The sequence below is a fragment of the Plectropomus leopardus genome, chromosome 4, assembly GCF_026936395.1.
Source record: "Plectropomus leopardus strain MGB_pleo_1.0 chromosome 4, ASM2693639v1, whole genome shotgun sequence".
Taxonomy (NCBI): Eukaryota; Metazoa; Chordata; class Actinopteri; order Perciformes; family Serranidae; genus Plectropomus; species Plectropomus leopardus.
The window spans coordinates 21,180,714-21,208,027 of NC_142179.1; the positions used below are offsets into that span (position 1 = coordinate 21,180,714).

At 38.9% G+C, this 27,314-nt stretch overlaps 2 protein-coding genes across 5 annotated transcripts in view; both read left to right on the plus strand.

Annotated features, from left to right (window-relative positions):
- Nucleotides 1-180: 180 nt before the first annotated feature.
- aifm3 (AIF family member 3) overlaps nucleotides 181-27,314 on the plus strand; it is a 30,546-nt gene continuing 3,412 nt past the window's right edge. The window contains exons 1-18 of one of the 4 annotated variants that reach the window (XM_088076814.1): nucleotides 181-399; nucleotides 7,502-7,560; nucleotides 13,754-13,800; nucleotides 18,814-18,991; nucleotides 20,453-20,562; nucleotides 20,813-20,922; nucleotides 21,028-21,072; nucleotides 21,156-21,252; nucleotides 21,375-21,487; nucleotides 21,824-21,910; nucleotides 22,022-22,113; nucleotides 22,209-22,339; nucleotides 24,515-24,630; nucleotides 24,806-24,877; nucleotides 25,775-25,838; nucleotides 26,662-26,738; nucleotides 26,837-26,954; nucleotides 27,061-27,159. In XM_088076814.1, the coding sequence (XP_087932940.1) occupies nucleotides 256-399; nucleotides 7,502-7,560; nucleotides 13,754-13,800; nucleotides 18,814-18,991; nucleotides 20,453-20,562; nucleotides 20,813-20,922; nucleotides 21,028-21,072; nucleotides 21,156-21,252; nucleotides 21,375-21,487; nucleotides 21,824-21,910; nucleotides 22,022-22,113; nucleotides 22,209-22,339; nucleotides 24,515-24,630; nucleotides 24,806-24,877; nucleotides 25,775-25,838; nucleotides 26,662-26,738; nucleotides 26,837-26,954; nucleotides 27,061-27,159 (1,759 nt within the window). In that variant the 5' untranslated portion in view covers nucleotides 181-255. Of the gene's footprint in view, nucleotides 400-6,918; nucleotides 7,561-13,753; nucleotides 13,965-18,777; nucleotides 18,992-20,452; nucleotides 20,563-20,812; nucleotides 20,923-21,027; nucleotides 21,073-21,155; nucleotides 21,253-21,374; nucleotides 21,488-21,823; nucleotides 21,911-22,021; nucleotides 22,114-22,208; nucleotides 22,340-24,514; nucleotides 24,631-24,805; nucleotides 24,878-25,774; nucleotides 25,839-26,661; nucleotides 26,739-26,836; nucleotides 26,955-27,060; nucleotides 27,160-27,314 lie in introns of those variants that run through there. The other 3 variants (XM_088076816.1, XM_042488729.2, XM_088076815.1) reach the window with 3 other exon arrangements.
- cldn26 (claudin 26) lies at nucleotides 2,958-3,614 on the plus strand. Its single transcript, XM_042487572.1, has one exon. The coding sequence runs from the start codon at nucleotides 2,958-2,960 to the stop codon at nucleotides 3,612-3,614; it is 657 nt and encodes a 218-aa protein (XP_042343506.1).

Consider the following 27,314-nt stretch of genomic DNA (forward strand, 5'->3'; position numbering starts at 1 on the left):
TTTGAGAAAACCTTCAAATTTGGTAGTATGGTGACAGCAAAGGCACCTGACCAAGACCTTAAAGTGGGAGCGCATGCTGTACTCTTTGGGATGTCCCGGAGTGAAGGACACACACAGAAACGTGGGGCTACTTTTACTTTGTAGAAGACATGGTGATAAAAACAAGCATACCCAACAAAACCGCGCAGGAAGAAGAAAACGAAAAGTCGGAGGACGTGTGCTGTTCGGCAGTGAAGTTAGCGCAAACAGTTAGCCATGGACTTCAAGACAGTATTCACAACTTGGATTAAATTGAATGAAAACTCCTTTTTATATTTTGATTGGTGTACCCTTACGGACAAAAGGAACATTCATAACCGAGAAATGGACACATATCCGGACTTAAGGACGACTCTAGAGGTAGGAAACCAGCACTTTACCCAAGTTTTTGTTGTTTTTCTTGTCTGTATATCTAAAAAAAATATATACTATGGTGCTCATGTGTTCCGTAAATTTAACTAAACGGTCGAATTTGTGAGAATATAACCAGGCTAACGATGTTTAGCATGTCCACGTTGACAGACGTTTTGACACGCTATGCTAAGCTGCTCATTAGTAGCTAAGTGGCTAACCACTTAGCTTTACAGTTTTAGCGAAATTTCTCAAAACTCTAAACACAAAATTGTAACGTTAAACCATTTTGTCAAAACTCCACAAATGTCTTGTAAAATGAAACACTGCACTCTTCTCAAAACTGGTTTTGCACCAAAGCTGTACACACAGCATATGAATATCTGGAACAGAGCCTCACATTAACACCGGTGTGTTATTCTGGCCTCATGAGGCCATGCATCATACTGAGATAAAAAATGTGTGCTAATATAGTATTGGCAGGAGAAAGAAACGATGATGTGCCCGCTTTGAAAAAAAACAAAAACAAATTGCATACAGCCAGTAGTGGTATTTATCAATCCACTTACATGTTATTGAATCAGGATTTTTTTAAATTAAAAAAAGGAGTTGTGTGTTCCTTAGCTTTCTGTCCAATTTAAAGGAACTAGCTGGCACTCAGCTTGTGGTGCACAAGCATCAATAAAAATGAATGAGTGAATAAATAAAACATTTGGAAAACTCGACAGCAAAGTCTCTTTCTAGTAATCATGACCTGGTTACTCAAGCCGTAAAAAGGATCATAAAGGAACTATTTTCTTTTTATCAAAATACATCCACCAACCAAATCACTGTGCAGAAGAAAGCATCTATCTTAGACTTAGACTCCCATTTGAAGCCTCGAGTTTGGCACTTCCACCATCAGCATGAGTAACTGAGTCATGATTTCTGGAAAGAGACCTTGCATTTGAGTTTTTCACAAACATATTTCTTTCTGCCTTTAACACTTAAAGCTGAGTGTGTTATCTGGTGCCCTTTAAATGTGAGAGGCAGACGTTGATATTTCCAATACTCAACCAAAAATCACACCAAAACAATTTAGACTGTGATAATTAGCACTATAGGTAAGAGGAAAAATATGTATTTTGGGGGTGAACTATCCTTTTAAATCCTACGCTCATCCAAAGACAGCAGATACTCTGCAGCTGGACCAGGTCTTACATATACATAATGTATGCTAAGGCTTAACCTTTTGGCTTGATAGGCAGTTTTTATCTGAAAGCCATTGCCCACTCACTAGTCTAGCCATCGGCTCTGCTTTGTGATATTTATGATAGCTTGAATTAATTATATATGTTTAATCATAACTGATAACGTTTCTTTTATAAGTCTTACTTTTTTTTTTTTGAATACTGGCTCAAATTTAAAATGCTTATACAGACCTTGACATAAACTGAAGCCATTGTAACCTATACACCATGTGAAAAAGCTGAAGTTTAATCCTTGACCTTTCATCAAATTAGCCATGTCCTTCAGGGGTTTCAGTTTCCATAGATCTGTGGGTGATAAGGTCAGACAATGCTCCTTGGTTTGAGAGGGTAAATTCCTTTAGCTTCTGAAAGGTTTTGCACTTGCAAAGATGTAAATTTACTCAAGTGAGTCAAATTAATAGGTTGATCTCTTTGAATAAATTGCAGCATCTCTTTACAGTCAGGCCAACCTTAGAATATGCATAAAATATGACTTGAATGAAATTGACAGATTGTAAGAAAATGTTGGATTTTGTGAATGATTTGAGGCTTTTAGGGCCATTTTATTTTGAATTTTTTACTAATGAGATTGAGAAAAAACATTGACCTAGATGCTGAGGCAGTAGATTGAATTTTCTGTTAGCTGCCAGTTGAATGGCAAGATCGGTAAAGACCCTCACTGGAATTCACAAAGTGTTGGACTCTTTTGGACTCTGTTGTAAGTAGCGTTGCAGTGAGCACAAAGTGCTATTCATTGTCCAGATACTTGAGACACTTGGCAAACCGAAAGCTCCTCCTTTGATTTCCCTAGAGCCTAAATTTCTTAATTAAAATATACAGCCATGTCTCATCAGGGACATCAGTGGAACAACTCATCTGAAATAATTACAACTTTAGAAGATGGACCAAGTTTCAAGAAACGGGCCATTATAGTAATGCCCGAGGTATCTTTTAATTCTTCCTCTTTTCTGTGTGTGCCTCTCCTGCCCAGTATGCTCATGTTTCATTTAAGTCCACTTGTGCGTGCACACAGCACAGAATCCCATTGGACATATTTAGTTTCATCCAAAAACAGAGTTCATTGTTCACTGTGATGATGCTGAACACTGAAACAAAATGTCTGTTGTCGTGCCACAGTCCGAGATTATCTCCCATTTATCAGGTGCATTTTATTAAGGGAGATGAAGAGGTGGGCTGGTCCGGTTGGTCCTGCTGCCTCAGCAGGTGGGACGGGCCACAGAGCCACTTTGGATCTCCCAGCCTGTTACACAGACCTGCACACTTGAGCAGGAATCACAGCAGTGTGTGTGTGTGTGTGTGTGTGTGCAGAGGCAGAAGATGGTTTTTCTAACAACTAAAATTATGCAAAGGACTGCTCTCTTTGTGACGTTTGGGGGTTTGGTCACTTCTTTGACCACCGCCTTTCTTCCACTGTGGAAGACAATGAACTCTGACCTGAATGAGGTAGAGAACTGGTTCTCGGGTCTGTGGCTCACCTGTCTTTACACCGAGGAGGTGGGAATTCAGTGTAAAGCCTATGACTCCATCATGGGGCTGCCGATGGACCTGCAGATCTCAAGGGTGCTGGTGTCAGTGTCTATAGGCACTGGAGGTTTAGCTCTGCTGGCTGCCTTCCCAGGACTAGAGGGGGTTGAGATGTGTGTTGGGCGGCCTGGCCTGAAGAGACGGCTCCTCATCCTCAGTGGGGTGATGTCCTGGGTGTCGGGACTCACCACTCTGGCTCCTGTCTCTCTTGTGGCCTACACAACTGTGGTGGACTTTTGGAACGAGGGTTTTCCTGATGTGATGCCACGTTGGGAGTACGGAGAGGCAATGTTCTCTGGGTGGTTTGGAGGTTTGGCTCTGGTCATCGGAGGGACTCTCTTCTTCGTAGCTGTGTGCATGGGGGACTACGACCAGCGGCCACCAAGTGTGCCAAACAGCCCTCAAGTGATGCACAGGACAAAGTACTACCAGAAGACAGAGGTTTTATAGATTTTTTTTATTTCCAGATGTGTCAGCTGCACTTTTTTGTACTTCATATGGAGGCCTGTTAGTTTGTGGAGTGATGACATAATGGTAATACTTGTGAAGTAGTAATGTAGTTCTATTTGTGTGACAATAACAAGGATAACATTTTTAATGTTGACATTAAAGCTATATTGGTCTTATTTTTTCTTATCTAAGTCAGATAGTAAACCTTTCTGTAATCTGTTTATGGTTAACTTTGATCTTCCTCTAATAGTTTTCACAAACCATTAAAGTAATATGACATAAAAAGCGAAGCAGTAGACTGTAATCCTTTAAAGCAGGAGTCTTTTGCAGGCCAATGACACCTCAGCTGAAAGAGACCAAGAAGGAATCTCCTACTACATTGTATAAAATTGCATTGCATATTAAACTCGGCAGGTGGATGCTGACAGACCATATCAGCTTCAGGCTGCAGTTACTATCATATTTTCTATGATAGAAAAGAAAAAAATATATAGCAGAAAGATTATCAGACAATAATTTGGCAGACCCTTGGCAGCAGTCCTGAGGACCCCCGGGGAAGAAGAGTCTGGATAAATAGGATAGGAAGGCTTAACCCTTTGGAACCTGAGCAAATTGGCTTGATTTATTTTAAAATGTACTCACTTTCTTTTTCCCCATGTCAAAAGAAATCAAAACAATTTTCTCAGGTTTCAGAGGTTTAAGTGCTTGTGAAATGCGTGTGAAAGCAGCACAAGACAATGCTGCTGAACCAGGTGTTAAAGGGTTAACTTACTAGTAAACATGATTGAACCTAGTGTATCTAAAACCTTTTTTGAAATAATATTTTATTTAATCTGTAGTTGAAACTAGTGCTAGAGGTCTCTTCTTATCTAAAACAAGCAGACCTGTTAATTTTAACCAGTAAAAACACAGAATAATGCAGTTTCAGGTTAAAAATCAGTGTTTTTCTGATGCTGTTTGGCTCGTTGTGGAGGGGGTGTTAAACCCTGTGGCCCACACAAAAGCACAAATGGCTCTTACTCGAGCAAGTGTTTGGTTTGTCCATTCAGGACTACTGAACATGATGGTGCAACATGGAGGACTATGAGGACGGGGACCAGCTCACTGTGGCTCATTCTAAGGTGGGAAATATATTGAGGATTGAAACAAGATTATTTAAACTTTGAATCACAGTAGGGCTTGATTTTTAGATCATGAGTACCAACTTAAGTTTAAAATAGCAAAAACAGCAGAAACCTAAATATAAAGTCCTTAAAAAAGCAAATAAAGATGTATACCAGTACAGTTAGTGAATAGCTTCTTGCCTGCCCCATGCCCGAGTCAGTACTTCACTCATAGAAAACCTGATCATCAGGGTCTCTGAGTCCACTGCCAGGGTCTCTGAGTCCACTTTTTGGTTGGATACTTGGCATCACCAGCTTAGTCCTTAATACACTATTTGGCTTTGGTGTACTACTGTACATTGTGATGATTAAAACTCATTTGAACGCCATGTCAGCATTGTGGATGTCACAAAAATCACAAAATGGTGCAGAATAAATCACTGAGATCAGCTGGTGTCATATGAAGCTATAGGTTGTGTTTAACACGGACATTTGCTTCACTTAGTCAGGCTGAATCTAACCTAATATCAGCTGACAATGTTTTGGCATGCCATGATTTTATATTTTATCCTACGAAGGATTCTTTTCACTTCTCTTGTCTCTCTTGATCTGAGTTTTTGGATGCTGCAACTCTCTGCGGCCCCTGCAGAAGGAATTCCCTGTGTAATTCAATTAAACTGAGTGATATATCTTCCCTGGAGTTGTACATGTGCACACCACCCGCCCCGGCTTTCACTATATGGAATCAAATAAGGGTCATTAACAGTGCTGGGAAGATTACTTTACGAACGTAATAAATCGCAGATTACTAGCTACCCTGTTAGAAATGTAGTAAGTTATGTAACTATTTTAATTACCTCATCAAAGTAATGTCACTCGTCACATTTAGTTCTTTTTGATAACTTTTCTAACAAATGTTTTAAACTGCGCAATAAAGCTAAGAAAAATCCTCAGAACATTAGTGAATGTTGCACTCAAATTTGTCCTAATGGCTTTGTTTTGCTGAATGATGTTTTCTGAAAATATTCCAAAAGAAAGCTTCCTGGCGAAAAGATGCAAACATAATATTTGACTATCTATTCACTTTTCACATAAAATACCTTATTTGGATATAACCCCTTTGTAATCACCAAAATATTGATTGTAACTCTAATTTGATTGCATATTTTTCGTCTGTAACTGATTTAAATTGAATTGATTTACTGATTGATTACAGCTTTAGAAATGATTGTGTGTACACATATAATTTACATGTACATATAATTTTTAAAAAGTTATTAAAGCTGTGGCAATACCTGTGTGTGTGAAATACACACAAAGAACAGAGGAGACACAGGGGCAGAAAAAAAATGAAAAGCAAAAATGGGGAACTTTGCTTTTGGGTTTGAAGATATAAATACTTGCATCTGAAAGCTCACAAGAAAAGTGATGTTGTTCTGGGTTTCAGAGGGTTAATTTCCTTTTTTATACTCATTTATACAAAATGAAAAACTTGTATTTGTGACAAAAAAACAACTTGCAACAGAACCTCAGCATCTCAAAATATTAATGACCCTCATTTGATTCCATACCAGGCCGTTGTTTTTACATGTGCTTGAACACACACAGAGATCAACACAAACACACTGACACTGGAGCACGTGTGCACGTGTCAGCTGTCAGCACACTGTAGAAATACAATCACTCCATGTGGCCAATAGACAGTCTTTTAGCTTATACTGTAAATCTCAATTGTTTTGATATCTTTTTTTATAGCAATATTAGTGTTGTTCATGCTGCATCCGAGTTGTCATCCTGTGTCAATGCCGCCATTATTTCCATAGAAATGACTCTGTGATTATCCGGTGAATGACCTTGTCATAGCAGTTATTTAAAGGGGAGGCACAATTCCTCCCACAGTGAAAGCATAAGGAATGGAAATATCTTGGGAGCTCATTTCTATAAGACTCTATACCTTTTTAATCCTGCTCCACCCCCCGACTAAAACTGGGATTTACTGCACCAACTGCACTTTAACTCTTTCTCCCTCTGCAGCACCTTCACACAGTAAGAGCTTTTACGATGTTTTATAGCATGCAGCAGCCTGAAGATTATTTTTTTTATCTCTCCTGGTGGGCAGTATGAATACATTAAATGCAACTCTGGTAAGTTTTAATAATAGCCGACACTCCTGCAGCATGCAGCACAATGCATGCACAGTAAGCAGGCTGTGTAATAAGTGGGCAGTCAGACTAGGCAGTGCAGCAGGGAGGGCAGCAAGTCTTTGATCAGGCTTAACTGGCAAGTCAGGTCTTTGACATCTGAAGGCGAGGCTGAAAGGGTCCGAACAGAAAAGCAAGCAGCTTCTAGGAGAGAGAGAGAGAGAGAGAGAGTTTGGGAGGCAGAGAGGAGGGGCGAGCAGGACGAGAGCAGGGAACGGTGAGAATTCATGCTGTGTTAGCATCCCCTCAGCAACTCCATCAATACTGCATACAGCTGAGAAACTGGCAAAGGTCCTGCGTGCTGCATTTTCAGGCTCGGCCAGGAAAAGAGAGCAACTCCCACGACTGGTCTGTTCTGCTGCTGGAGGGGGGCTCTGTGAGGGGCAGAGCGCGCGCACACACACACACACACACACACACACACACACACTCTCACTTGAGCCTCTGCTGCATCGCGAGGCAGAAGAGTGGAGGAGGGTACGGAGGGACGCATTGACTGGGAATACACTAGTGGACAGAGCCAATCCCGGAGAGGGACAGGATTTTTAGGAGACTCGTGCTAATATGCTACCGTGCTCCGCAGGGGAAGCTGAGCGCCAGGGAGTTTGACAGGATCTTAGTGCACCTGCTCCATGCACACTGGTAAGCTTAATTTTTTCTTTTACATTTAAAGAAATATAGCTCTGTATTACAACTTGCCAAAAGACTGTGTTTATGTGATGCTCTGTGTATAGTCAGACTTATTTTGCCTGTGTTTGTGCGTTTTGGGCACACACAGTAGGCGACTTGTGTGGAAGTTGTTTGCTCTTCCAGATCTTCCCTGGAGAACCATGTACAGTCACGCACCATATAAAACTGAAATCACAATATCAGAAACTCAGAGCAGCAGTGCACAGTAGATTTTAATTTAAGGCTCTGTGATGTTACACATGTAAAATAAGACCATCTACAGCACTGGTTAATTTTTAATAGTTGGTATGTCAGTAACTCTTTAGAAATCTGAGAGAAAATGAAATATTGCACAATAAGTTTCACATGTGTTTTTGTTTGTGTGTGTGTGTGCATGCTGAGAAACCAGTCAATAACAGAATTGTTAAAAAGAAAGCACAGCTCCTCAGTGGGGGTGTACACCCCTCTGTAAACCACCACAATTCTAGTTTTCCATGACATCATGGAGAGGTTATCACTCAAAGCAGCAGCAAAATGACCTGATAGATGCTGGTAGTGCCATTGTTTACCAGCTCTAGCTTCACAGAGGAATATAATGTGCAGAATGTTAAGTTTGGGTCGACTTTTTACAGAAAAACTGGATAAAATAATGCAAATTTTTCTCCTTGGTGAAGTCCTCTTGAGTGCCACAACAATGCTGAATGACGGTATAATCTTTGTTTTCCAGAGCCACGTGGCGTCTATGTATTATACATACTAAACACTGAAGGTTTGTTTTTGAATTCCATTTAAAGCTTAACTATATCACCCCTGTAGCATGTTTAAACATGGTTGAGACCTAAGAGGTTATATCCCATCCTTTATATTTTCTTATACTCACACTTTAGATACTGTTTATGAAGCTCTTGTTAGCTCTCACAATCTTGCCTGTAATGTGGCAATACCATTTATCTACAAGCAAAAAATACAACATTCTCAGAAACTCAGTCACGAATGGTGTGAATGAACTTCTTCACAATGTGTGATTGTGTCACGTACTAGAGCCTCTTAATGGAGATTGTGGTTTACTGTAATCCACTCTTTATTCTTTTATAGTTTGGACACATAGGCGTTGGAATAAATAGAAATTAATCAAAAGCCTCTTGGCATTTTGGGAGGACATTCTGATGACTCAGCTGATGAGGGTGCACAAATCTTACTCCAAAAACATGTATTGAAACATGTGTCTCTTTCTATTGTGAACAAGCACAATAAAAATGCAGAAATAAGATCTTTATTACATCTTGTATACAATACTGTTTGCACTGAATGCTTCATTAAAGGAATTCTTACCCACAAAATGACCATTTGTATTAATCATGCAGTGTTACCTTGAATTTTTGAAGAAAACCTTACATATTTAATGGAAATTGAAACTTATCTAAGCCCTCTTCAAAACCAGATTCTAGTACAAAGCGTTTGTTTTTTGTTTTTTAGGAGAAAATGCATGTGTTTAAGGAAGTAGCAAGCATACAACTGGATAAAACTTGAATAAGACTGCATGACTGGTGTGAGAGTTTGTAAATGGATGTTTTGAGATAATTTTGCTGTTTGACGTCGTCTCCAATCAGTCAATCAATAAGTCAATATGTTAGTTGTTTGCAGAGTAATACAACATGACTAATTGATTTAGAAATGGTTGTTTGTTGGTCAGGTATTCATTTAAGCTGTCAGTAAACAAAATAGATAACCAGTAAGAGCCTTGTGAGAGAGCACTTTTACCCAACAGCTTACGCAATCAGGGGATGATTCCTTGGTCTTATCTTTGTATTTCACAAACCAGGAAAACGAGCAAACTGTGGGTGAGGCGAAGAGGTGTGGTCAAATATTAAGGGTTCAGGTAGATCGTTTATCAGCTGAGGATCAGAGAGACCTAATCGTTAACTACAGGCTTACATACCTGTAAAGCAAGTGTTTGAATGAAACAGAAACCACCAATTAAGATGGCTGGAGCGATGGGCGGATTATGAGACAATGGGCCCTTGGGCATAGACATGCAAAAGGCCACACCAACTCTCCTACAAAGTGGCAAAATACACAGACGTTGTGGTAGGTTCTGTGCGTTTTTTGTTGTTTTGCATATTTTTGTAGTCCTCTTGTGTCCCCTTGTGGTTGTTCTGTATCTCTTGTTTGTAGTCAATGTCACTTTGTACTCATTTTATGTCTTTTTCAGTTAATTGTGTGTCTAAATTTGACATTTTGTGGCTCTTTATAGTCATTTTGTGCCTCCTATTGCTTGTTTCGTGTCTCTTTGTGGATACTTTTTCTCTTTGTAGTCTGTGTCTTTTTCAGTAGTTTTGTGCCTGAACATGGTTGTTTTGCCACTTTTTGTAGTTATTTTGAGTCTCTTTGGGGTTGTTTTGCCCCTTTTTGTAATCATTTGTGTCTCCTGGTGGTTTTGCCCCTTTTTGTAGTTATTGTGTTTACTTTTGGGGCCATTTTGAGGCAATATTTGTCATTTTGTGTCTCTTTATTGTCATTTTGTGTCTCCTTGTGGTTGTTTTGTGTCTCTTTATGACCTTCTTCTTTGTAGTCATTTTGTGTCTCTTTCAGTAGTTTTGTGCCTTTTTGTGGTTGTTTTGCCCCCTTTTTTTGTTATTTTTTGCCTTTTTGTAGTCATTTTAATTTGAGTGACATTTGTAGGTGAAGGTCACAGGGGGGACCCTAACATTTTGGGACCTGGCTCTAATCAATTCATGGCTGGAGGTGAACTAGCATTGAACTAGCAGCTCTTCTTTTGTTCAGGTGGTGCTGCAAATCCTTTTTTAATAGTGGATCAGGTGTGTCACTGGCTGGGAGAAACATGGGATATTTGCTGTATCCCTGAATTACACAGCGATGGTCTTCAGCTGCGAGAGGAGGAGGAGGAGATCTTTCTAGATGTAGAGAATGATGCCCCTTTATAACAATGTTCATCACTGTAGAACAATAACATCACTTACAGAAAAGTTTTGTTTTGAGGGTTGAGTCCAGTTTTGAGAGACACATGTGACTATGGTGCTCCACATTTTTTTTTTTTTTTACTCGCGGTCAGTTTATAGATCGACCTCTTTACCACCAGCCAGGAGCTGCAATTTGCTAATTCTCCCCTCCAGCATTCCAGTAACAGGTATTACATTTGTAGGGAAGTGAGTGAAACTGACAGCTTGTTTGCAGGCAGGATTATTAGCACTGCTTGGGGACAGGCCCAACAGCAAGAGAGCGGGATCTGCGTCATATGTTGTGAGTACCAAATCTGCTTAACCTACTTTAGTTTTGCACAAAATATCTTGGTGCTTGCTGGGACACCGGGATGGCAGCTCTTTGCGATCCAATTTGTTGTTCATCAAAATTTCAGCGGTGACAAATTATTAAAGTGGCAACATGTGAGGCTGAAGTCTTCTCTCTTTAGGAAGTGATTAGATATGTTGCTCTCTATTTTTAGTGAAACACACATCAGAGGCTTTGTTGTGTTAGCATGCCTTATAAATGAATGCAGGAAATTGTATATTTGGAGGTAAATGTGGACCAAAAAGACACTTGGTGGAGATGCTCAATTTTAAAATTCTGACATGATATTAGAGCCAAAAATCATCATTGGCTTCAGTTTATTTTTTGACTTTACCTTAGTTCCCACAATAACTTGTTCAGTGGTATATGTCTCAAACAAACAGTGGTCAGAAGGGTTCGTAAAAGTCCAAACAGAACAGTGGAAAATGCTTCATTACAAGTCTTTTTCTTTTTTTTATGTTCCTGCAGTCTCCAAGTCAATAGCTAAGAAAGCATTTATGTTTAAAGCTCCTACTGACTGGAATAATCTTTATGTAAATATTCAGTCCTTATAATCTTTCCACTTGTTCAAAGATGCCTTGTCTTCTTACTATAGGATCAGCTCTACATGTCCAGAATAACGACTCTGAGTTTGTTTACTTATGTTTTACAACTATATTACTTAATCTTAATAAATAAGTTCCAACAACTTAAAGGCCTGTATTCAAAATGAAAAAATCGACGCAATTACACACCCTATGTTGCATTAAAGTAAAGAAGAAAACACAAAGAATCCAAAAAATAGATACAATTCTCAATGAATTGTAGTCAGAGAGGTCTGCCGTTAACAACAGCAACATATATCCAAACATATGTTTCCTAACTCTCACACAACTGATGCAGTATAATCCAAGTCTCGTTTATCCAGCTTTATGTTCAGCACTTTCAAAACCTTGCAAAAACCTTACTATATAAAAACAGTTCTGCATAAACTGTGCCTGTGCTGAAATGCTTGAGCAAGATGAGTAATTGGTACACCTATGGTTATTTGAATGATGAAGTATTACTTTAAATGTAACTATTGGCAGCGATATATTCTTAAAGCATCAAAAGCAAAAGTATTTGTTCTGCCGAAAAAACGTATTAGATTAATGATACTGGTGCATCAGTTTTACTGTTGCATGATTTAGATCAGACAGTTTAGTCCAGCGTCCTCAAAGGGTCACAAGATCAATCAGAGGGGCTGTGAGATGATGAGATGATCAGAGAGGAAATAATTAAATCATAAACCTCTGAAATATCACAAATAGCCCCAGTTATACACGTTTTTATGTTTCATGTTTTATGTTTGAGGTCACAGGCCAAAAATGTTAAGAATCACTGATTTCAGTTTCAACAAAGTGCTGAAATTGTTATTTATTTCATTTTATTTCATTCATTTCACCTAAAATCTTAATCAGTCAAGTCGAGTAATTATATCTGTCAAATAACTGCAGAAAGAAATCTTGGTTTTTCCCCTTTAAATGTGGAGATGAATAAAGTAAAATCATATTTAAGTACATGGGTGAATGTGCATAGTTACTTTGACCCACTGCAAACAAACACATGATTTAGGCACAACAACTCAATCTCAGCTTCAGAGTTGTGTCCAGTCAGAGATCTTTCCATTTCTCATTTGTTCTCAGGAGCGTTTTCTAAGCAGCGCTCCATTCAACGCTGCACACTTTTTTTCTGAAGTTCAAGGACATTAAGATGTGCTCAGAATATCAAGCAGTCCTTTTGCTTGTACCTCAAAAGGATAATTTGGTGATGGATTGCACCGTGTTGAGCGATACACCTGCCACCCCGGGTCCACTCAGATTCATAGCAGCCAGTGCTCTGTGAGTAACTAAGTAACTACTGTATGTGTGGGTGAAATACCAGTGCTGGCAGAAATGTGAGGGCAACGTGGCAACAAAACAAGGGGGATTTTGAAACTCAAGGGGCCCCTGCTTCCCTTTAAAGCGCAGTGTGACGAGAAAGTTAATAGGTGTCGGAGTCCTGTTAATATTTAACGGTTTCCCATGCAATATGCATGAACAAAGGTAACAATGTGTGTGGAAATGTTCCTAATTAACACAATTGCTTCCTTTTTACAAGCACTTACATGTTATATAGACACACACACACACACAGAATAATCTAATAGTCTGATCCTCACTCATTCAGACACAAGAGCAGCGTCATGACAAATAACACAAACACTGTTAGTGACTATGACTTGTTAGAGGACCCAGGACCATAAAAAAAAGTATGGAGAGAAATGGGGGTTAGATGACTTGTCAATTTGACGGACAAAATTGGAAATAAAAAACAAAAATTCAAAACTTAAGAACAGACATCTGAGGAATGTTTTTTTGGCATGATCACCTTTTAAACTGATCCAAAATAAAAACCAGAATAGCTAGAGCAAAAAAGCTATGGCTTCTGTCTTCCCCATCATTATGTCATGACCTAAAGTTACCTTACCTTACATGCGATGCAGATGTGGTAAAAACACATGGTGGAGCCAGTATTTCTTTGTTCTGTATTAATCTAAAATAGAAGCCATAATAACGAGAACATTAATTCATTTTACAGCAGAAAGCTTTTGTCTCCTGTATCATCATGTAGTATGGTCATAATGACGTCATCGAGTTACATTACATGCAGTGCAAAACGCGCTGTGGTACCAGAGGTATAATAAAACGCCTTTGCATTCTGCTCATCAAACGTTTATATGAAGAACTAAAAAGTATACGTAGTTCAGAAAACTTTTCTCAACAAAACACACAAAGATCAAAGAACAAATATCTGTGTGGTGTTTGTAATGTTGACTGTGTTGTTCTCTCTGATGCAGGTTATGTGGAGGAGCTGACGTGTGCGATGGCCAGCCTGGACCTGCAGGTTCTCATACACACAGCTCTGTGTTATCGTTACCTTTCAAACAAGCAGCCCAGCCCAAAGATCTGACCGCACCCCTCCTCCCTCTCCCCCCTCCCTCCCTCTCCCCTGGGTGTCCCTCATTCCTGGGCCCACCATGGGAGGATGCTTCTCCAAACCCAAACCAGGTAAACAATATGTTTCCGTGTCACTATCAGGGGCAGGTTAGTTTAGTTTCAAAGAAAGTGTACACCAAAGAAGTGACAGGTTGTGCAGGTGAGCAGTCGTGGAAGTGAAGTTAAAAAGGTGTTGACACACAGTCATGGCATTTTGTATATGTTGTTGTTTTATGTTGTACAGGATTACATAGTATTGTAAAGTGTTCAAGTTATTTTGTCCACCCCTGTAGCTGCTTTTAGCTGATCCTGCTTTTAGTATTTCAAGAGAGGCAGGGTAATATGGTTGTGCCTGCAAAATTAATAATAAGATATAATGATCAAAGTTAACAGCAACAGTTGCATAATATAAGTAAACTCTTTTTATTTGTATGAATATAAGCTTAAATTATGCAACTTTAAGAGCTTTCTATGATTCAGCTGGAGTTCTTACTAGAATTTCTGACTCGATACTGACACCCAGAAAAATACTCGCTACCCAATACCATTGTTATACCACAGGGAAAAAAATGGCAAAAAATGAATAGGCATAAAAAATAAATATTTTTAATTATGATAAGAACAATACAAACAAGAAAAAAAAAAATTCTGTGCTTCCGGCAACTTGGCGCCATATTTTGAAGATCAAATAGTTGTTGGGGCAGACTGCGAGTGTTTCTGTCTAGTTGCAGGTTGACTTTTCTCAGTTTCAATCTGGGACTTTAAGAGAAACATAATACTTTTCAGACACAAATAAGAGTGTCAACTTATAAAATTAACACTGCTGATTAATGTTGCAGATAGGCAGGACTGAGAACATTGGCTACTTAGCTGGCACAATAATATAAGTAATTTTATTATTGTTGTTAGCTGCTAGTTTAATGATAGCATAAGAGACGGCTAATGTGGCTGTCAGCTAACGGCAAATAATTAAATGGCTAACTTTAATGTGTTCTAATACTTAATGATGGTGAAACTGGAACTTTACTAACCTCTCGAAATTCCTCATAAAGACCTGGCGCCAGGTGGCGAAACAGCTGATGGTGTTGCGGACGATAGCTGACGTATTCAGCTGCTTGTAAGGGGAGCGTCTGTGTGCCTGCCTGTCTGAAGCGGTGCTGTGTGTGCAGTTGTATGTCAATGAGGAGGCGGAGAAGGCACTGCTGGTATTGTTACTGTTTTAAATCAGTATCATATCCAATACTAATTTTTAGTAACAGTTAGTATCTGAGTACCCATGCTGAGCTCAGCAGTGTTGCCTGCACACGACTCTTAACATGGAAGTGGCTTAGCGGCGGCTAGTAGCTAATGGTACTAACAGCGCAAACAGTGCTAACAACACCAACGGTGCTAACAGAGCTAACGATGTTAACCCGTGGGGGAACCGGACTTTGGGAGATTGTTAGCAGTAACGTCTGTGTGAACGCAGTGCAGAGCGGTGGCGATTAGCACCAGTGGGATAGCCTACACACACAGGGACTCACATGTTGTAGCCAGGTTGGCTACCACAATAATAAACAAAGAAGCTCAGATTACAACGTAGACAGAGGTAGTGTGAAATCAATCTCTGCCCAGGACGCCATTACTCCGCTATATCTTTACATAACAAATAACTATTTGCTGCTATATTAGTATACTAAATGTATCATAGAGAACCTTTGATTAACCTGTTTTCTTAGTGTTACTCAGAAACATTAATTTGTTCACCAGACATTTGTAGAACAAGATAGCAACATATTATCCCATTATTGTTCTACTAAAAAATCAATAAGTTATGGGATTGAATTATGGCTCAGCCCTAAGTTGTTGTATTGTCTACAGCTGGATTTCTAATTTTTACAAAAATGTAAACTTGAGTTGAATTCTGTTGAGTATTTCAGTTTAATTTTAAAAAGTGGCTTCTCATGTAGAGATGATGCTCAGGTACATAGAAATATAATACGCTGATTTATTTACAGTATTCTATTTGATTCCAGTTGAAATACTTTATTGTTTATACAGGAAAGATACTCTGTACATCAGTTATGTTTACATTGTCTGTAAATCTACCAGAAGTGACATGTTTGTATAATGTACTGTTTCCATGGAGAGACCAGTGAGTTGTTGTTAAAAGATATATTTTTAGACAGTTTGTTCAGATTGAATCATTGTTAAAGCTACCTACCTCCTCCAAATCCTGTTACATGTCATTGCATATCCAGCCTCCTCTGTTTGCACTATAGTGTTTCGTGTGGGAGGAATTTTAATGCTCTCTGTGGCATATTTGGTCAAGAGGATTACATACTGAGACAAGAATATCAGAATATGACACTGTTTGTGTCTGTATCCATATCAGTGTTAGCATAGCTCAGAGATTAGCTATCATGCTTTATAGCACTCTTACAGGTGATAATAACACACTGTAGCTTCAATGCGGGTGTTTGGAGACACAAGCTTTGAGATCAAATCATCTGTTCAGTGCATCATGTGGCGTTTAATGAGATGATGAGGAACTACAGTAGTCATCTGTATACAAATGATTGATGTAAGGCTGCTGACTGTAATTAGTCAGTGTTTATGATCTACTAACAATCCAAAACAAATCAAACTCAACAAGAATATCACAGTAAAATAAAAACCAAACCAAACTGCTGGTTGTCTCTCCCACTCTGTAAGCTCTATGGCTCTGTGTCTGTGGACCGCCTAAAATAACATAATTAACACTTTAAGTGTACTAAACAGTTCTGTTTGTGTTATAGGTTTTGAACCATGGAAATTTTATCATGGGTCCATGAAAAGTCATAAAAAAATGGCCATGAAAATGTGTGGGTACCAGAACATCACATTAATAATAAATTGTATTTGATATATTTGACTTTCCAAAAAGAATTTAAAGTAGCCTATTTTAAAACCACAAAAATTAGGTAAAGGGAAGTCTGAGGTATAAATCATAACTCCCCCTGAATATACAGTCAATATGTATAGCTGTATCTTTAAGTGTAAGTGGGAGTCAATTGGCACAATAACAAGATGTACGAGGGAGAGAGAGCTTGTACACTTGGCTTACTGCCGACTTCATTTGCATCAAAATATGAGGAAATACAGAAAGGCTACAAACACTTTGAAAATATGCATAAGGATCTTAACACCATCTGCTCACTCATGCCTAAATAAAAGTGTTATCCTCGTAAAAGCTCTAAACACTGAAAAGATCAAAATAAAAGCATTATAGAAAATATTTTGTTACACATTTCACACCAGATAACCTTTAAGTACTGATTAAATGAAGCATCAGTGTGGTGACGTCCCATTTAGCAGCAGATATTTCAGCAGCATCTAGAGATTCTCTTCAGCTGTGGAAAGCTTTCTCTTTCTTTTCTCATGCAATTGCTGCTCACTATTATGATTTTCCATTGATTTTAATTAAGACTTGCTCAGCAGGAGAAAATTCCAGCCAGATTACTGTGTAAGAACCGGATGATCAGCACATTTTTCCAGCCGAACAGATAAAGCCTGCTGCAGTGAAAAAGGAGTTACACAACTGTTTCTTAATGTGTAGATATAGAAGCCCAACAGCAGCGCGCATCAAATGCCCTCAAAGAAAACTTAACTCCAACACTGTGTTACAGTCTGTTTTCTTAAATCAAGAAAACAAAATACTGCGATTTTTATTTGAGTTTATGTCCGATTCCTTAAAAGTCTCATATTTTCAAGTTTCGGAAGTAAATGGACAAATTGAAATGTGATTGAGTGACTTTGATTTGGTTTAATATGAAAATATGCTTTTTTTAAAAAAAAAAAAAATCTCTTTCTCTTTTTTGCCTAAGTTTATAGTTATGAAATAAAGGTTGATTGCTTATTGTTCCCTGTAGGCCTGGCCTCACTATGCAATTCTGTCTGCTGGTGCGTACAAAGTCCCGGGAAAATGAAGGCTCAATTACAGCACAAAGTAATTGTATTTGTATCTGCAGCTTCTCAACCAACAAAATTATCTGTATCCATAATCTTTACTCGGCATGGGCGGGGTTAAACTGACAGTGAGTGGCACTTAAATCAAGAAGGGATGGGGTATCACTAGACGGTACTTTAACCCTGAAATTGATATGGCTAGATCAGAAGTTGCTATAATTATTATTTATTATATTAAGAACAATATCATGATTGAGCTTCTGATCATTTTTGATCCCAAGAGACTGAATACAGCGACACAAAGTTGTCTGTTTAATATGTAAATTTAATGGCAAAACATTGAGCAAAATGCCCCAATATTTGTGGATTTTCCACACCATATTACTAGCAAATCTAGTGTGAATATTATTTAGGAATGTAAAGTATTTTTGGCACTGCTCTGCAAAAGGGTATTTTGGGAACATTTTGGTGCATGACTGAATTCCTGCTGTTTCAAAGACAAAGGGCGTTGTATTTAAATAGAGATTTTGTAATCTGTTTTTGTATTGAATTTGGACATTTGAATGACACCTGTAAATATGCTACTCACTAAGAAGTATGAAGGAAAAGAAAAGAAGACAAGGTTGCCCTCACACACGTCTCTCTTCACCTGTTTCCTGCTTTCATTTGTTTCAGTTGTTGAGATGTCAGATTTAGTTTGTCCCAAGACTGTAGATGTCTCTCATTGCTGAAAGGCAAATTACTCTTCCAAAGCAATGAAGACAGATAGTATAAAATAATATATGACAGGTATACAGGATTATTAATTGCAATCCACTGGTGAATAGTGGCAATATTAGTCTGCCAATATTACTTAAATGTCCATTTGAAAGCTTCACAGCATCGTTTCACTGCACTGCAGGTGTTCAGTCATGCATTTTCAGACATTTTCTAAGTGAGACATGTCTGTGTTGTGCAGTTGAAGTTAAAGTGGAACTCTCTCTCCTGGAAAAAGAAAAAGAGGTAGACGGGCTGTCACCTAATGGCAAAGCGAGTCCCTTCGCTGACTGCAGACCTAACGGGGCCCTGGGACACGGCTCCGACGATGATTCCACCCCGCTCCCCCTCTACCACAAACCACGGGACTATGTGGAGGCCTCCGTCTGTCATGTCAAAGATCTGGAAAATGGACAGTAAGGAAATGAAAAATACAACTTATTTTTTTCAATACTCCAAAAACGCCTACATATACATGCACACTTATGTGAAGGTCATAAGTTGTTGTGTACTATGATGATGCACATGATACAAATGTTAAAGTGAGAAACACATTAGAGTGAAACGTCACTAGAGAGTGCAGAAAGAAGTAAAATCAAATCTTAAAGCGACAATTTGTTCAAAAACACAGTAAAACTTTTTTTGTCTTTATGGCCTCATCAGAGATACATTGGTGTGTCAGACACTGACACTGAGAGGCACCATTTAGCGGCGTATGAAACACCCCAGGTGACGACATTTGGTGACGCTCCAGGGCAACCATAAAGTGTATATGAAGATATATATAAAAAGCATATGTGAAGATATATTTAAAAAAGCGAGAAAAGTTTGCATGGTGTGTGTGTAAGGGAAGGTAGATGGATCAAACAAACTCCGGACTTTCAACTGGAGCCCATTGTTCGTGTACTGTGTGAAACCAAAAGTTAATCAAGTTCATAACAACGTATTGTTTTAATATGTGTAGCAAACTACACTGGTGACATATGTCACGACGTATGACGTAAAATGTATGATGTATGATGTATGACGTATAACGTATAACTCATTACTCATAACAAAGCACTTATTTAAAGCCAAACCACATGCTTTTGGTGCCTCAATCTAAGGAAGTAAACCTGAAGGCAATAATTTTCTTTTTACCAATGTTCTAGTTGTATTATGAAAAAGACTATATGCATTTAATGAGCAGAAAATTAACATTTTCTGTAAAACAAAAGCTTGGTTTGATAAGAGGTGATGCATGTGACAAGAGTAAATCGACACGCTGTCCCTAAGTGTCCAAAATTGATGCAGCAGGGGTACATACCATATTTTGATGTAATGGACCACTCCCCAAGTGTCTGTATTTGATAAATTGGAAGTGAGATTGTGTTGGCAATTTTCGTAGCTTCCTCTCTGATGATTGCTGCTTACAGTCTAGCACCCTGTCATTAGTTTTTTATAAAGTGGCTGGCTTTATCTGTGTGCTACACCGAGAAAAATCCTGAACACAGCAAAATAATAAGAAAATCCAGGCAGAGAGCAGAGTTTACCGCCACACACTTTGATCAGAATTTATGATTGTAAGGAATTACTTCTCTATACATCTATGCATTGATTTTATAAGAAAATCCTGCCTAAAATGTCTATTAAAACAAAATTAACCATGTTTGACAATGATCCAGAATACATTACTTCCATGATTTTAATTGAATGTATTTGTGTTATCTGTTCATTTGATGTATTTGGTTCATTTTTGCTCCCAGAGTGTAGCTTAGATGGATGAAGATAAACCATATTTTTAGTTGTAGTTTTGAATGTTTCTTTGGTAGTATTAAATCATAAAACAGTCATGAATGCGCACAAGCATTTTTGTTTTGTTTTTTTGTATGTGACAGGATGCGAGAGGTTGACTTGGGAAGTGGCAGAGCTTTGTTGATCAAAGAACACGGGGAGTTCTCAGCCATGGCCCACAAGTGTCCGCACTATGGCGCACCCCTGGTTAAAGGTGAGTAATATATTGCACAAGTTTAACATTCTTTACAATATGTATGATCATACAATTGATATTCTTGTCATTTTTCATTCCCATTTATACATGGGACTCAAAACCACAGGAGCACAAACATAAAATGCAATAACAACAAAACAATGGCACGTGGCATGGCTAAAGTACTACAAATGCTACTTAAGCAAAGGAAGGACATTCTTCAAAAAAAACACCAAAGTTACAAATGTCTTTCAACCTTTCGCTCCAGGTGTGCTGTCAAAAGGACACGTGCGCTGTCCATGGCACGGTGCGTGTTTCAATATTGCAACAGGTGACCTGGAGGACTTCCCTGGGCTGGACAGCCTGCCTACCTTCCAGGTGACCTTCCCCCCCCTGGTGCTGTCTCCTAACACATTACCTGTCTTATCATGTCTCTAAGCACCATCAAAAAGTGTACACATCGCTCATGTCTGTTTGCTCCAGGTCAGAGTTGAAAAGGACAAGGTGATCATTCGTGCGAACAAGCAGGTAAAAAGAAAAGAATGAGAAGAATTTATGCAGGAACATAAACGGACCCCCTGATTCATTTGAAATGCTTTTTTTTTTTTCAGGCTCTTCAGTCACAGAAAAGGTCAAAGCCCATGGCCCGATGCTCAGCAGTCATTAACTCCAGCACAGGCTTCAGCCATGTTCTCATCATTGGCTCAGGTCAGTGTGTTTTTGTCTCTTTAACAACAAGAATCCAGCTTTGTTTGACTCTTATTATCAGCATCTTCCTTCTCTTTCTCTTACAATAATATTTTCCTCCTTTGTGGTGAACGTACCCGCAGGTCCAGCAGGTCTGGTGTGTGCAGAGACACTGAGGCAAGAGGGCTTCACCGACCGCATCGTCATGTGCACCATGGACAGACATCCTCCATATGACAGGCCTAAACTGAGTAAGGTTTGTACACAGACCTTGAGCACATAAACTCAGACAGAACTGACTTTTGCCAAGAAAGTTATGTAACAGACTGCAGAGGTGCTGAAACAGGGGCTCTTGGGGGAGCAGCTACAATTCACAGTAACAAAGATACAAAGAAAGTTGACTTGTTCAGAAGTAAACAGACACGACTGTAGCAAATATGATGCAATGTTTCAATTGCCATGAAAAGCTTGACATGAACTATTCACCTGCATAAATTTGTTGAGCTTTTGGAAAGATTGTTTTTTAATTAAGGGATATTTGCCTATTTATTGTTTTTTTGGATGTACTCAGCACTAACTTGCTGACCCTTAGTCCTTAGACAGCACAGCAGAGCAGCTGAGATTGCGCTCCATGGACTTCCTACAGGATCATGACATTGAACTGCTCACAGAGAAAGAGGTGAGAGGTGGTACCCTCAGATCAGTTAAGTAATTAATTGGATCCTGAACTATCCAATGCAAATTCCACAAAAATCCATGAACCTGTTTGACCTTGCCTTGCTTGCTTTAGGTTGTGGCGATAGATGTGAAAACACGATCCGTGACCTTTGAGGATGGCTTGCGGATGGAGTACAGGAAACTCTTTATTGCTACAGGAAGCAAGTAAAGAAACAACTTTTTTTTTCATGTGTCAGTTAAGAATATTATTAATTCATTGATAAAATGACATCACATTGCTTCTACTTCCTGTTTGAAAGACCCAAACCAATGATCTACAAAGGCAAAGATGTTAGGAACGTGTTTCACCTCAGGACACCAGAAGACGCCAACAGCATAGCAAGGCTGGCCAATAACAAGAACGCTGTGATTGTGGGCACATCATTTGTTGGTGAGAAATGTACACACAGATAAACACATTCTTCTCAATTGTGCTGATTATGATCTGTGACAAATTAAGGAAAAAAGAAAGTGAGTCAGTAAAGTGTCGCCGTGAAATCTGGGCTCGTATTTATTAAACCTACAATTTACACTTAAAACTTGCCAGTGTAGAAGTACTAAAGTGGCCAGGGTTCAAGTCTAGCCCCAGCTCTTTGCTGCAGATCATCCCCACTGACTTATAAAGAGAACTGGATACAACATTGGAGGCCAGCTGCCTTACATTCCTATTAAAGTTGTTCAGTGGTGCTTCAGGTCAAAAGAGATTTCCCGGGTATAAAATTACTTTCCCATCATTGGGCACATCTGCTGTCTTGAATGGGGATAAAATTATTTGATCATGCAGCTCTTTTAGACTTGTTATTGGACCGAATGGATCAAATTCTGATAGTGAAACAAACAGCATAAATCCCAAAAAGATGCCAACGACACTTAATATTCTGATGCATCTGCTAGTGGCCTATATTTGGTGCACAACAGACTCCTCGTCTGAGGGTGCTCTCACACGCGTAGTCAGGTCGATTTGGTCTGCACCAGGGTTCGATTGACAGCTTACACACAACAATCCGTACTAACTGTGCAAACGAAGTGGACCAAACAGTGTAGGTGTGAAAGAACCCTAAATCTGGGTCTGAATGAGGGTCAAACATGTACGACTAAATCTTTTGTATGTTTCCTTTAACACTAGCCATTTTGGTGCGCACTGCTCTTTCACAGGTCAAACAAGTGTAAGCTGTAGCAGTAGCACTGGTCTTGCATAGCCAGACCTATATTCACGGTTCATTTTAGCTCTGTGGCAGCACTGAAGTAAGCAGAAAGTGAAACCTAGCCAAAGCTGCAGTGGTGGGCGGGGTGCGAGACCAGATCCAGAATTTTTCAAAGAGGGAGAAAGAGTAGATCTGCTTCTGGCCCCTTTTCAGAGTTTTTTTTCGCCTTTTCTTTTTGTCCTATCTTTGTTAGAATAACCATGTGAAACAAAGTATTAATCATAACAAAGTGTTTTTTGCCTCTGTGTAGGCTGTCAGTCTCATTCTTGTGAATGCAATATCTTAATAACACCTTGAGGGAATTTCTTCACATTTGACACAAACTTCCACCTGGACTCAATGATGAACTGATTATGGTGGTCAAAGGTCATTGTGACCTCATAAAGCATGTTTGTGGCCATAACTCTAAATATGACAAAATTTCACATGCATTTCTAATAGGATACAATGATAACAGTGATGGCATTTTATATTGAGAAGGTCAAAGGTCAGCCTCACTGTGACATCATCATGTTCTGCAAAACACTTTTCTGGTCAAACTCAGTGGCATAGAAACAGAGGGGGTCACATTTGGTCAGATACTGAATTGGTAACACAAATCTTGGGTGTCTACCATGAAACTGTAGTGACTGCAGAGATCTTTTGTACTGTGCTTGAAGCATCCATGTTTTCATAGATATGGATGTAAACTGTAAGTGCAACTTGGTTTGCAGAGGCGTATGATGGCAGGGCAGTAATTGTAGTTACATATTTTAAAACTACCTCTGGAGGGGAACTCTAAACTTTGTCTTAAAGATCCAGTGTGTAGCATTTAGTGGCATCCAGCGGTGAGGATGCAGAACTGGAACTTCTCTTGTGTGCCAAGCATGTAGGAGAACTACTGTGGCCCTACCCAGAGCCAGTGTTTGATTTGTTCATTTTTGGCTACTATAGAACAACATTGCGGACCCCCTGTAAGAGGACCTGCTCCGTATCTAGATATAAAGTGCTCATTCTAAAGTAATAAAAATGCAATTTTTATTTTATAGGTGATTATAATCAAATAAAAAAACAGCCATGAATATTGTATACCATTTCTGAGAATAACTGTCCCTCTATCCTAGACACTGGACCTTTAAATTCAAAATTTTACTTTAAGCAGTGTGACACATATGAGCCCTGGTGACTATGAAAGCCATAACTTATGATTCACATCATTTTGATTCTCATTCAGTGACCAGTGACCTCATGCCCTGCAGGGGAGCATCTGTTATGTTTCTACATTCATTTATTCATTTTCTCTATATCATTTTGCATTAACTGCTACATACTGTATAATAACTGTATGCTGGTCATTTGTTGGTCATTTGTTGTGTTGTCAGGTATGGAAGTGGCTGCAGCTCTAACTGACAAGGCCCACTCAGTCTCTGTCATCGGGATCGAGGCAGTCCCCTTTAAAAAAGCTCTCGGGGAGAAAGTAGGGAAAGCCATAATGAAGGTAGATACACAGTCATCAGTTCTCTCTAGGGGAAGGAAAAAAATCCTGCTAGTTAAAATGCAAATTTTCTGGTCAATATCCTATTAACTACAAGAGAGAGCATAAATCTCCTCATGCAAATTCAGTTGTCTTGCAGTTTTCACATGTTGTCTGCGATGTGTTTTGTCATCTGCAGTTGTTCGAGGTAAACAGGGTGAAGTTCTACATGCTGAACGAGGTGTCAGAGATGATTGGCCATCATGGACAGGTATCCAGAAAGTGAGAGAAACAGCATGACATGATGCTCAGCAGCACCACCCTCTCTTATTTAATCTATGATGAAGATGAGTCACATAGAAAACATGAGAATATTAATCAAAATGAAAGCTGTCCTATATGTGTCAACTTTAAAGCCCCTGAAAATGTGGTGTAAAAGTACTTCTTTAAAACATTAATGAGAAATCATAATCAGAAATACGATCCACAGTTGTATAGGGACCTTTACAGTTGCTCTTATATGAAGGCATTGGGAAATCACAAGGAAAAAAAATAAGATGTCAAAATGCTGTATGTTTATATTGGTATATTATATAACATATATAAATATATAGAGACAAAATAGAAATATGAAATACATACAAATATGTGTTTCATACTACAATAATTAACCACAGTATAGGTAAAAAAAAAAAAAATTTAAAGATATATATATATAAAAATAAATAAACAAAAAAATGACTAAATGAGCAACTGAACATCAAAATGTATTATTTATTAAAATAAGATATATGAGAAAAATACAAATTAGATAAACGCATTCTTTCCACTTATACTGAATGTCCATAATAATGCACGCATTGTGTGAAGCATCAAGGTGTTAACAGTCAAAAGGTCTGTGTGTGCAAAAATCCTCATAAATTATTTCAAGAATTTAATTCAAAAGCTTCAAAACTCTCAGGGTGTGTTTGAACACACTTCATATAACCATATGGTCCACTAGACAACTGAAGAGTAAAAAACACTAAATTTTAGGACCTCGTCACTCAAAGTAAGAGACGGTCAGAAAAAAGTCTTTAGGAGAAATCTCCTGAATAGACGTGTCAAAGATGTAATATTATGCACATTTACTACATGTCCTAGACATGTGTTTTCCCTGTTTACACAGCTGAAAGAGGTGGTACTGAAGAGTGGAAAAGTCCTGCGCGCAGACGTGTGTGTCATTGGAGCAGGTGATGTCAAAGATGATGCAAAATGTGACTTGTTTCAAATCTGTCCTCATTATCTGCAGTGACATTTAAAGGAATAGTTCACCCCAACATCAAAAATACATATTTTCTGTGTTTTACTTGTTGTGCTATTTAGAAATCTGGATTATTTTGGTGTCAGCTGCCGAGTGCCGGAGATATCGACCGTAGAGAGGTCTGCCTTCTCTCCAGTAGAAAATAGATGACAGCTGGCTTGTTGTACTCAAAATGGCAAAAAATATATTTTAAAAGCTCAACAGCCATATCTCTTTCCAAAAATTATGAGCCAGTTATTAAAGATGATCCAAAGACCTCGTTGTTAGCAGTTTCATGTAGGAACTATTTTCTTTAACTTAACTATAGCTGTCAATAGAAGGAAGTGTGCATCAACTCATGGACGAGAGGCTCCTGCTGTCAGAATGCACGCTTCCTTCTGCATGATTAGGGTTGGCAGTGTAGTTTGGTAGAAAGAAAAATAGTTTCTACATGAAACTGCTCACAACAAGGTCTGTGGATTATCTTTAAGCTGGTCATGATTTCTGGAAAGAGACATTGCTGTTAAGTTTTTCAAATTCAAGTTTTCTTTGAGCACCACAAGCAGAGTTCCATCTAGCCTACGGCCGATATCTCTAACACTCTGCAACTCAGAACAAAACGATATAGATTGATAAACAGCACTACAGGTAAGAGGAAAAAAGTTTTGTTGTTGTTTTTGGGCTAAATTGTCCCTTTAATTACAGCAGGTGATGAAACTCCCTTTTGATAAATTGCAGCTCCATTTTTCCGTATTTTCTCTTGTGCATCTCAGGAAGTGTTCCTGCAACAGGCTTCCTGAAACAGAGCGGCATCCACATGGACTCCAAAGGCTTCATCACTGTTAACAAGGTATTTTAAATGCAATTTTGAATGCATTTTTTTTGAAAAGCCTGAAGACTAAGTGAAAGTGTTTTATCCCAAACTTACTCCTCTAAACTTTCTCCCAGATGATGCAGACAAATGCAGACGGGGTCTTTGCTGGAGGGGATGTGGTGGTGTTTCCTTTCCCTCCACGAAATAACAAGAAGGTGAACATCCCTCACTGGCAAATGGCTCATGTACATGGTGAGTATGCGTGATCCTGACTGTATCTACGCACCTGTGATGATTTATGTATGATTTATGCACCTAAAGACGAGCATGTAAATGTTTTTTTTAACCTCGCTGACAGGAAGGGTGGCAGCTCTCAGCATGATGGGCAGAGCCACTGAGATCAAAACTGTGCCTTACTTCTGGTCAGCCATGTTTGGGAAGACCATACGCTATGCAGGTAGGCAGGCTCTCCATCTGTCTCTGGTTTGAAGAGTTTATTTTGAGACAAGAGAAAGATCAGAGGTTGAGTGTAGTTACCACACTGCCATCTAGCTGTACAGATAAAAAGAAAGACCTAAAACTGAGAGACTGAATCAGACTGTTTTTCTTGTT